Source organism: Pelophylax lessonae (assembly GCF_965119305.1).
Source record: "Pelophylax lessonae genome assembly, chromosome: 1".
NCBI lineage: Eukaryota > Metazoa > Chordata > Amphibia > Anura > Ranidae > Pelophylax > Pelophylax lessonae.
In genome coordinates this window covers 448,904,577-448,916,433 of record NC_138768.1, presented here as the reverse complement: position 1 = coordinate 448,916,433, position 11,857 = coordinate 448,904,577, and the positions used below count along the sequence as shown (strand labels likewise).

At 42.9% G+C, this 11,857-nt stretch overlaps 1 protein-coding gene across 1 annotated transcript in view; it reads left to right on the top strand.

Annotated features, from left to right (window-relative positions):
- Positions 1-227: 227 nt before the first annotated feature.
- The window catches only part of TRABD2A (TraB domain containing 2A), a gene marked incomplete at its 5' end in the record, with an annotated part of 160,586 nt that continues 148,956 nt past the window's right edge, over positions 228-11,857 (top strand). Inside the window, one exon of the mRNA XM_082261235.1 lies at positions 228-332. Coding sequence (XP_082117361.1) covers positions 228-332 — 105 coding nt within the window. The remainder of the gene's footprint in view (positions 333-11,857) is intronic.

Genomic DNA, 11,857 nt, shown 5'->3' with positions numbered 1-11,857 from the left:
ACATCGGAGCAGGACAGTGTGAGGTGACTATTCCAATCATTGCACAATAAACCCTTCTATCGGCAGGCTTCCTATACAGCACTATGGCACCCCGGAGCCGCTCTGCCCTCCTCACTACCCTCTCCTCTGAGGAGATCCCCGCCAACTTCTACAGCTCAGCTCCTCTGTGAGAGAGAGCCCGGCCGGGATACACTGCGTGCTCTCCTTCCCTCACTCTGCCTGCTAGGATGGTCACCATTCCACATGGATTATTACATGCCTTTCTACTCGTACTGGTCACAGCCAACCACCGGAGTCACAGGGACCCGGCACACTGCAAGCTCAACAACAAGGTAAGTGCCTCATAGATTGTCAGCTCTGGGGTGGGGGGAGACACACAGATATACCTGGAATACTGACCCACATCCTGTGCCTGTGGAGCAGTATGACAGCCAGGCAACTAGCATTTCCAGAAGGGATGGCCAGCAATAGCCTATATACTTCCCTTAATAGGCTGAATTCAGCTATGGCTTCTATCTATCTATCTTTCTTTCTTATCTGTTTCTATCCTTTTCTTTCTTGTATTGCTATCTCTATCTTTCTTTCTTCTCTCTTTTTCATTGCTATCTGTTTCTCTTTCTTTCTCTCTTTATTCTTATTTGTTTCTATCTCCTTTCTTGTATTGCTATATTTTTCTTTCTTTTTCTTTCTTTCTTTCTTTCTTTCTTTCTTTCTTTCTTTCTTTCTTTCTTTCTTTCTTTCTTTCTTTCTTTCTTTCTTTCTTTCTTTCTTTCTTTCCTTCTTATTTATATTTTTCTCTCTCTTTCATTGCTATCTGTTTCTTTCTTTCTTTCTTTCTTTCTTTCTTTCTTTCTTTCTTTCTTTCTTTCTTTCTTTCTTTCTTTCTTTCTTTCTTTCTTTCTTTCTTTCTTTCTTTCTTTCTTTCTGTTTTTCTCTCTTTCATTGCTATCTGTTTCTCTTTCTTTCTTGCATTGCTATCTGTCTTTCTTTCTTCTCTCTTTCTTTCTTTTTCATTGCTATCTGTTTCTCTTTTTGTCTCTCTTTATTTCTTTCTTTCTTCCTTATCTGTTTCTATCTGTTTCTTTCTTGCATTGCTATCTTTCTTTCTTTCTTTCTTTCTTTCTTTCTTTCTTTCTTTCTTTCTTTCTTTCTTTCTTTCTTTCTTTCTTTCTTTCTTTCTTTCTTTCTCATCTGTTTCTTTCTTTCTTTTCTCTCTCTTTCTTTCTTATTTATATTTTTCCCTTTCTTTCTTTCTTTCTTTCTTTCTTTCTTTCTTTCTTTCTTTCTTTCTTTCTTTCTTTCTTTCTTTCTTTCTTTCTTTCTTTCTTTCTTTCTTTCTTTCTTTCTTTCTTCTCTCTTTCTTTCTTTCTTTCTTCTCTCTTTCTCTCTTTTTCATTGCTATCTGTTTCTCTTTCTGTCTCTCTTTCTTTCTTCTCTCTTTCTCTCTTTTTCATTGCTATCTGTTTCTCTGTCTTTCTTTCTTTCTTTCTTTCTTTCTTTCTTTCTTTCTTTCTTTCTTTCTTTCTTTCTTTCTTTCTTTCTTTCTTTCATATTTTTCATGTGGCATTTAGTCCTCTGTATAAATGTACTATAAATATAGTGTATTTATTTCTGTTTGTGTTTTGTAACTTCCTCTGAATTCATGGACCGTTAAAGGAGATTTGTTTGGCTGTACATCTCCTATGGATCACAAGTGTGCAGTTGGTTGTGCACTCCTGTGACCCATTTTCAGCAGACAGCGGTGTGAAGTTCACTGTCTGCTTACATTACAGAAGTTGGTCCAGGCACCGCGAGCCGCTGAGAGCCTGAGCCGGCCACTCCCCCCCCCCCACAGCTCAGCGCTCCAATAAGCGAGGAGGGGGGCAGTGCAGAGAGCTGTGACTGACAGTCAGTAGCTCTCTACTCAGGAAACTGTTAGATCGGTTGTGTTCGATCACTCGGTTATCAGTGCAAAGGCGCTGGGGGACATTTCCAGCATCGGAGCGATGCTTCATTCACCTAGGTATAAATGGGAAAAAAAAGTATTGCCATACATCTCCTTGAAATATATACTGTTTCAAAACGTGCACCATTATTTCCTTCCTTTTATTGTGAGTTGTTAATGTTATCAGAGCGGGCGGTCTGGAAGTCACGTTGTACATATATGATACATAAAGGATGTGTTTGCCTAACATCTTCATTAGCAGTATTTTGCAGAAGTATAGGTACCAAGCATTCCAGAAGTTCAGCACTTTGACTTCTCCTTCATTATGTATGAAACCCCATCTCATCAAAACTGGGTCTTTAAGGACATTGCTGATTGGCTAGAGCTGGAATCTTGTATCTTTATTAGGAGTAACAGTAGTGCATTACTGCCAGGTGTCAATGGGGGGAGTGTTATCCTTGTTTTAAATTAGCTGTACGATACTAATGCAGTCCTGGAACAGATCATCCTTGAGTCTTAAGTTGGGTACACACTGTGAATTTTTTTTTTTTTTTTCAACCAGCAAGTTGAAAAAACCTCACAGATTCCTGTATCTAATGCCTCGTACTGTACATGCAACGATTGTTGGCCGACCAATCGGCCGTCTTTTGTCCAGTGTTGTTGTGTTGGTTGAAATGTGCTCTAGACTGCACATTAATTTTCTCGGCCAACAACAACCAACTTCAGAAGTGATGTCATGTGATGGTTTACTTTCCGTGTGTTTTTTCTTCTCTGAGCATGCCCAGTCTTGCTCAACTGACTTTTGTCAGCCGAAATCTGTACTGACTGACGAACAATCGGCCGTTCTGGTGACAGTCAACAAAAATTTTATAGCATGCACACCAGATTTTGTTCGGCCGAAAAGTCGCAGTCGGTTGTCGGAAGCATCATACTAACAAGCCGACAATCGGCCGATCGGACGTTGGCCGAAAATTCACGGCCAACAATCGTTGCGTGTGTACGAGGCATAAGCAAGCAATGTGGATGGAGTAATCTCCCCCACTGCGCTATTGTATCCTGACAGTGGGGATCCCCCCTCCACCTGTCAGAATACACAGATCAGTGCTGCAGCCACTTGAATGCTGATTTCCCAGCAGGACTGTTCGACAGAAGTGGGTCTAGCAATCAGCTTCTATTGAACAGAGAGGGCTAAACACAGATCTAAATTCTACCAGTTCCTGCTGAACCGGACAAATTTAGATCTCCGTGTATCCAGCTTTAGTCAGTGGTTATACCCAATAAAGAAATCATAAAAATACATATTAGGCTTGTGGCACAAACAACCTCTCTTGCTTTGTAACTTCTCACAGAGCGTTTGGAGTTTAAGTCCCGGTTCACATTTCTGCAATGCGGGAACGCATCGCATCCGCACCCCTGGCAGTTCACACTGCCATATGCGATACGCTGGGGGTGTCAATTAAAGGTTAACGACATCCCCAGATCAGATCGCTTTTCGCAGTGCTCCCACCTCCGCTCGGCCGCCTAGGCGACTCGAGCGGAGGTGCTCCTCTCTCCCTCCCTCTCTGCAATCCTCTGGGACACGTCACAGGTCCCAGAGGATTGCCCGTCCACTCAGGACGCGCAGCGCGACTCGCACATGCTTGCAGCTTCACAGCCGGGTTCCCCACACTAGAGATGTCGGCGCCACAGGGAGAAGAGGGAGAGAACCGTGGCTCCCCCTGGCGGCATCGCTGGGACGAGGGACAGGTGAGTGTTTGTTTATTAAAAGTCAGCAGCTACATTTTTTGTAGCTGCTGACTTTTAATAATCACCAAAACAGGTGGAATTCCGCTTTAGGTGATACTCTATAGGGGTCGATTTACTAAAACTGGATAGTGCAAAATCTCATGCAGCCCTGCGTAGAAACTAATCAGCTTCCTGTTTTTTTGTCAAAACTTAAATAAGCGGAAGTTAGAAGCTGATTGGCTACCATGCAAAGCTACACCATATTTTGCACTCTCCAGTCTTAGTAAATCAACCCCTTTATTGACTAACTCAAGTCATTAACCCCTTCCTGCCGAAGTAACGCAAATATGTGGCCTCGGCTTCAAGAGGGTGATATCAGCCTGCAGCTAGAGGCATCACCTGGTTCTGTTTTACAGAGCCGCCAGTCGGATTTCTTGTAATAACAATCAATGCGGCTGCTCGGTTGTTATTGAAAGTAGCGGGGGGGGTAGTTGCCCCCCCCCCCCCCCGCCACCTTTTGCGGCTTGTCCGGGTCTCTACGTCTGCCGGCTGACCGAAGACCTGAACAAAGCCGGATTCGGCTTTGATCGGGGCTCTGATGTAGAAACCCAGAAGCGACATCACAATGTCACTTCTGGTTACTGGAGCCTTAAAGGTTCCAGATTTTAAAAAAATGACTGTATTCAAAACAGCCAAACTTGGCTTTTTGAATGCTTTTAAGTGCAGAGGGGGGATTTTGGGTCTTTTAGACCCCAGAACCCTCCATAAAGGGTAACTGTCATTGCCTATTACTGTCACAAGGGATGTTTACATTCCTTGTGACAGCAATAAAAGTGAAAAAAAAAAATAAAAATTAAGGGACAGTGTAAAAATAAAAAAAATTAAATAAAAATAAATAAGAAAAAAAAATAAAGCGCCCCATCCCTCCTTGCTCACACGCAGAAGCGAACGCATAAATAAGTCACACCCCGCATATGTAAACGGTGTTCAAACCACACATGTGAGGTATCACCATGATTGTAAGGGCTCTTTCGCACGGTCCGCTGAGCTTTCTGGTACGGTTCAGTACGGTACGCTATTTATGCCGTTTCCTTTATGAATGGTACCCTAATTCCGAACCGTACCGTACCACTTTTTTGGTACCCTTTCGTTGGGGTACCAAGCACATTAGTACCGTACCAACAGGGTGGAGCTACACTCTGCAGAACTTTGATTGGTTGACAGAGAATTGTCTATCACAGCTTTCCTGCTACACCACGCCTATCATGAAAGGGTACTATTGGCAGTGGAAACGCAATGTGTACCGCTCCGAACCGTACCGTACTGAACCGAACCGTACCGTACCACCCGAAACGAGGCATTAGATCTCTTCTTCAGGCTTTTTGCATTGATGGGAAATGTATAATGCCTGCACAGTGGTTCTAAAACATATTGAAAGCGTGCAACTTTAAGACCCTGCGCACACAAACATTTCCAGGCATAAATTATAACAAGCACAGTGTTTTCCCACACCTGTAAATGCCAATGACTCTGCATCAACGTTTACCCTTGCATACACGTACACCGTTTTGTCAAGTATGCAGAACTTGGGAGAATACATCATATGTACAACCAATGCACAGAAGCATCAGTGTTTACATGAGTACAGAGGTGCATTGCCATTTATGTCAGCGGCTAGCTGTACGCCCCATCTGTGACTACCCGGGCACAGGAAAATGCCCTGTTTTTAAAGCTAGGCATTTTGCTTGCCTTAACACAGCTGTGTGCATGAAGCCTAATAAGTTCATTTGAAGTTAGCCAATAAAAGGTATCACTTTAATCCAAATTTCTGTATTCTTTGATGACTGACAGTACAATACTCTACTGCTATTTTCTAACATCTTGAAAACATCAGTCAGGTTGGGAGCAATGATGCCATGTGCAATGCAGTAACCTATAGCCAAGATCAATTTATACATCTGGACACTGCATTGTGTTAGTTGCTATCACCAAATGAACCAAATCTATCTATTTTCTTAAACTGTCAGATTGTGTACCCCCTTTAAAACTATTCAGCTGCTGATTTCCAGGCAGAATAATGGAGGATTTAAAGGGATTTTTTTCACAGTTTGACACCCACCCCCTTGAACAACAGAGCTACAAAACACCCTGCTGGCAATGGTAAACATCATGGTGAAAAGCAATAAATTGTACACTGATAGGTTGGTCAATTTGGCTAGAAATGTAAAAAGTTCAGCTGGGTCCCACATGCTCCCTTTACCTCTGTATCTCTAATCCACAGATACACACCTTAAAGTGCCACACACTCCAGGCCATTGCTCCCACTCTACCATCTTTTATTTTTTTGGGACCATAAAAGCCTGTATTCTGCCTGCAGGGAAGGCTTCCCTGACTGTGTTGATGGGGGAATTGAGCAATTTTCTTTGGAAGGAAAGACAATTGTATAATCTGTGGCTTGCTTAACTCACATTCATACATACACATACTAGGGCCTTGTCAAAATGCACCACGCTGATGTACAGTGTCATGAATGAAGTGCCAGATGCAGGAAGGAGTAGTAGTAGAAGTCAGATTGTGTTCACTTAAGGGCTCTTTCACACGGGCGGTCCGATCAGATCCGCCTGTCAGTTTTTTAGGCGGATCTGATCGGATGCCCCATGCATCCCTATGGAGCAGCGGATGTCAGCGGTGACATGTCTGCTGACACCCGCTGCCATCCGTATCCGATCATGTCCGTGAAATCCGGACGGGTGGAAACCCTATTTTCCATCCATCCTGGGGATCGGATTGGATCGGATGGGATCGGATGAGAGCGGACAGGCGGTCCGCTCTCATCCGATTCCCCATAGAGAGCAGCGGGGGCTGTGACATCTCCCTCTCCGCACTGCAAGCGGAGACGGAGCTGTCATCCGCCGGCTCAGTGGGGATCGGCGGATCGATCCCCGCTGAGCAGCACGGATCCGCCTACAGAGGCTGTTTAGCAGATTTTTTATTTATATTGCAGGGTACTTGACCACTTTCTAAAGTAGCAAAGAATACTTTCATTATAGGGGATTGTATTTTTAAACCCAGCTTCAAGAAACTTGAAAATTCTCCCTGGCAGTAGGGTTGCACCCAGACTGCATGAGGTTTACTGCTCATTTAGGTTTAGGGCAGTGATGGTGAACCTTGGCACCCCAGATATTTTGGAACTACATTTCCCATGAAGCTTAACTACACTGCATAGTCTAAAAATATTAATAGACGTGGAAAAAAAGAATGAGGTTAAATGGTGGATATATTCAATATACACTGCAGAGTCCATGAGCATCATAGGAAAGGTAGTTCCAAAACATCTGGGGTGCCAAGGTTCGCCATCACTGGTCTAGGGGCATAAAAAAGATCCTATGCTCCATCACTCTGCTAGACTGGTTTCTACAGCATCCTCTCCCCCATGCTCCAGCAGTCTAAGGTCCTGATGTCAAGTTGGATAGACGGTCCATAGCTCTGCACTGGACGTGTTGAAGCCAAGGGACAGTCCACTCCTAGAGCGTCTGCCTGAGGAGTGGAGGATTGGGTTAATAAAAATGAGCAGTTAAAGTGGTAGTATACTGGTAGCCTAATAAGGCTTACCTGTAGGTAAAATTAATATCTCCTAAACCTGCAAGGTTTAGGAGATATTCGTCCTGCATGCAGCCGCTGAAACCAGCGGCACATGCACTCTGAAGGTCCGGCGGACCTTCAGAGCTCTTTGCCGGAATCCTTGCCGCATGCGTGCGGGAGTGAAGTCATCGCAGCTCCGGCCACTCACAGCGCCGGAGCCGCCGAACCAGCAAGAGACGCCGAGGGAACATGACGGCTCCCTCAGTGGTGATCGGGTGACCGTGTCGGAGCTTCGTTTTAAGGTAAGTATTTCATAATGAGCTAGAATGCAATGCATACTAGCTCATTATGCCTTTCTCCTGCAGGGTTTTTTTTTTTTTTAGGTAAGTATACAACCGCTTTAGAGCCCATGCACACTGCCGCGACTTGTCAGGCGACTTGTCAGCCTGACAACTCGCGGTTGGTCGCGGTCCATTGACTGCTACAGGACCCGTTCTAATAGGAGCGACACAAGTTGCTCCGACTTAGAAAAAGGGTCCTGTACTACTTCGGGGTGACCTCGGAGCGACTTGCATAAACTTCCATTCTGTGAAGTCCCTGCAAGTCGCGCCGAAGTCGCGGTGCACGCGACTTCACAGGTCGCCCCCCGAAGTCAGATCGCCTCAGTGTGAACCGGCTCTTAATCTTTGCTGTGTGGGCACAGTCCCCTTGCAGGGGGAATTTTCAGATTTCCTGGAGATAGGCTTTAATCTGAAGATACACGTGTTAAAGGACACATTTCACAAGGGAATTATGTAGCCTGATGTGTCTGACCTCTCTCTGAGAATCTTAATTCTCTGGCTGTCATGTTGATTTTTGACCTCAATCATTTTTGAGCCACTGATATCAAACAAGTATAGTCATATAGAATTCTAATACTATTCTGGCCATCATTTGCAGTATGCTCATTCTAGTTGTATGTCTCAAAATGATCAAATGATGATTCTATAATTCAGATTAATTGAATAGGTCAATTCATAAACTTGTAAGCATTAATAAAATGTTAACATTGAGCAAAAAAATGACAGTGTACATTTAGGTATATTCACTACGTCATCTCATCTGGAATGATGTTCCTGGTCTTATCACTACCATAAATTACATAACGAATGGCTAGCATGACACCTTGTAGTTTTTAGGTGCCCGGAGCTATGACAACCTTCAGTATTATAATCTGGAGGATTAATGTTTATTCTTGTTCCTTGTGAATCTTCTCTTTGTTGCATATTCTACACGCTATGATGGTATCAGGCTGACTGATGGACTATAAAACACTCACTTCTATTCGCCCAGCAGCAGTATCATAGCCACAAGTCTTTAACATTACAAAGCTAATTGAAACTCCAGTAAAAAAACGTTATTGAAGTTTTGTTTTGATATCAAGCAAGAACACAAGATCCATATTTAGTTAAGGAGAGAAAGTTATTTGAATTTACTTAGATCTTTTTTCGCCTTTGTTTACAGTTTCAAAATGGCAAAACTGCTCAAACAGAACTGGCTCAGTAATGTCTCAGCGCAGTGTCGTCCTACTGCATGGGATATTACAAAGGAGTAAATAAAACACCATAAATAAAGAGACAGACACCATTTCATTTAATGGTCATTATGGGGTGACCCATTTAAACATAACAGAGTTACCACATTCAACTTAAAATGTTGGCATAACTTAAATTCCCATTGCCTTCAAATGACCAAATCCAGCAAAACAAATAACGCTGTCCATCCAGACTACACTGGATGACTGCCCCAACTAACAAACACTGTGACATGAATAAAACACAAAAAAAGCGAGGGGGGCGCGGGGGAGTGCGTGGATTCTGGTTTCCAGTCAGCACGGCCATGAGCCTGCCGGTGGGAGCCCTTTATATAGGCATGTAAGAGCGGGAATGCGGAACCGCCAAAACCTTAGCCAGTCCGCCACTGTTGCTGGGGGTTGTGGCTGTTGCAGAATCCAATAGCAACCTGAAAGATAAGAGAGGAGAAGAAACAAGCCCTTTGGCCTATCCCATGTTGGTCCCTGCATACTGCAGGGGACCTGTACAATCTATGGGAGTACTAGCACTGGGCAATATATAGCAATGAATAAACTGCGACAACATGTATTTGGTGGAAAATATGTTCAAAAGAAACCCCTATTTTTCTATTAAAATGCATGTGTAGCCAAATACTTTTTTTCCCTTTGTTTTAGAGAATCCTGCTAGGTTTATATTGCTCTTAGTATCAATGCAGGGAATATTTGTCACTGAAATTGAGGGGAAACTCAAAATGTTTAGTTATTATCAGAAAAGAGGAAAAACGAATAATTACAGACAGATTTTCCTGTTGATTGGTATTGTTACCCCCAAGATATTTTAGTAACAAGCGTACCTGGTTGACTAGAATGATTGGGTGCATTTATGTCATGTTCGTTCTACACATTTGTGTGATGGTCAGATAACCTGAATGCCATCTCATGTCCATGTCTAGCCTTGAGATAAATGCATATTTATATGTATTTGTATGATATCCGTACAGTTGTATCTGACTCTCTCTGGTTCTATGAGCCAGCTCTCTGGGCACCATTTTTTGTATGCTGAAAGCCTTTTGCATGAAATTTTCTTGCCAATTTTTTTATGAGGTTGGTTTAAAGGTCTTTCCACCCTCCCTAATTGCCTGGCTTAGCAGAATGTGATAACATGTGCATAACCAATTTGTACACACATATTGGGGCCCTTTTAGCCAATAAACCCACCACCCTGTCTTCTGAATGTAGTAGGAAACTGGAGTACCAGGTGAAAACCCATATTAACACAGGGAGAACATACAAAGTCCTGCAGATAATGTCCTGTAAGTGGTGAAATCAAAAAGATTCCTGCATCTAAGCTAAACAGCGTAAATGGAGGAATTTCCCCTGTTGGTTAACCAATTTACCACCGGAGGATTTTGCTGTCTTACGTCTCGGCCACTTTTTGCGATTCGGCACTGTGCGACTTTAACTGACAATTGCGCGGTCATGCAATGCCGTACCCAAACGAAATTTACGTCCTTTTTTCCCCACAAACAGAGTTTTCTTTTGGTGGTATTTGATCACTTCTGCGATTTTTACTTTTTGCGCTATAAACAAAAAAATAGCGACAATTTTGAAAAAACAATATTTTTCACATTTTTTTATATGAAATTCCCCCCTCAAAAAAAATGAAAATCAAAATTTTTTATCATTTTAGGCCAATTTGTTTTCTGCTACATATTTTTGGTAAAAAAAATCACAATAAGCGTATTTTGATTGGTTTGCGCAAAAGTTATTCCGTTTACTAACTAAGGGAAAGATTTCTGTTGTTTTTGGTGTTTTTTTTTTAACGAGTAATGGTGGCAATCTGTGATTTTTTCTGCGGGACTGCGACATTGCGGCGGACAGATCGGACCCTTGACTGACATTTTTGACACTTTTGGGGTTACCAGTGACATTACTACAGTAATCAGTGCTATATATTTGCACTGTTACTGTAAAATGACACTGGTAGTGAAGGGGTTAACTTTATTTGAGAGGGAGGGGTGGTGTGTGTCCCTAGGGGCGTGATTCTAACTGTGATTGGCTGTGGCTTGAAGTGTAGGAACAATGATCAACCGTCCTACATAGTAGAACCGTATGATCATTGTTTCTACACAGGGGAGAATGACAGGCGGCTTGTTTACATTAGCCGCCTGCCTTTCTCCCGCTGTCACGGACGATCGCGAGTGCCTGGCGGACATCGGGTCCGCCGGGCACACGCACGGGGGGGGGGGTCCGTGACCGAGCGGGAGTGGGAGCGCGCCTTCGGCAAGTGCTTAAAAGCACCCCTGTCAGTGGTAAATGGTTTGTCTCAATCCTCTAACTGCTACATTTGCAGGACAGCTTGTTTTGTTGAAAAACAACAGACTTACTGGCAGGTTCACCAGGTGATAATAAAATAATGAAAGCCTAAAGAAAAAAAAAATAAAGTAAAGTATCCATCATATCTAAGAATTGGTAGGCTGCAATAAAATAAATGTTTGCTTTTGGGATTAATACCGCCTGCAAAACACAGCTCGAAATTCACTCGATTCCTGCTGAACCAGCCACATCTTTAGCTTTGTTCAGCAGGGTTAAGCCAGTGTACCACCCTATGTTTATAGAAATGTATTAAAAGAGATCTTTCAGTAGTCAAATTGTGTCTTCATGTCCATCTGCCCTGTGATGTCTATGAGTAGTTAATGAGATCCCAGGGCTGAGATAAATTTGTGTGGAGTGTGCAAGGCTTTTGTTTGCTTTTTGTCTTGCTCTTACTTGGAATTGTTTATTTTACCCCAACTCTCATGGCTCTGCCAAGAACCTCATTCTCTGCAACCTGACCCTTTGCTACAGCTAGTGATCACAGGAGGCTGAAGTCTGTAGACATAACCATTACTGCTTCATTTGCTTCCTTAACTTCATCTCCTTGTCCCATTATTGTAATTCCCATTTACATTTTAATTAGGCAAGATTAACACTGCAAGACTCTACCCTTTTCTACCAATCTCACAATTAAAGTGCTTGTTAAGTCACTTAGTGTTTGTGGTACAATCCCCTCTGTTATAGTAAATGATGTGCCC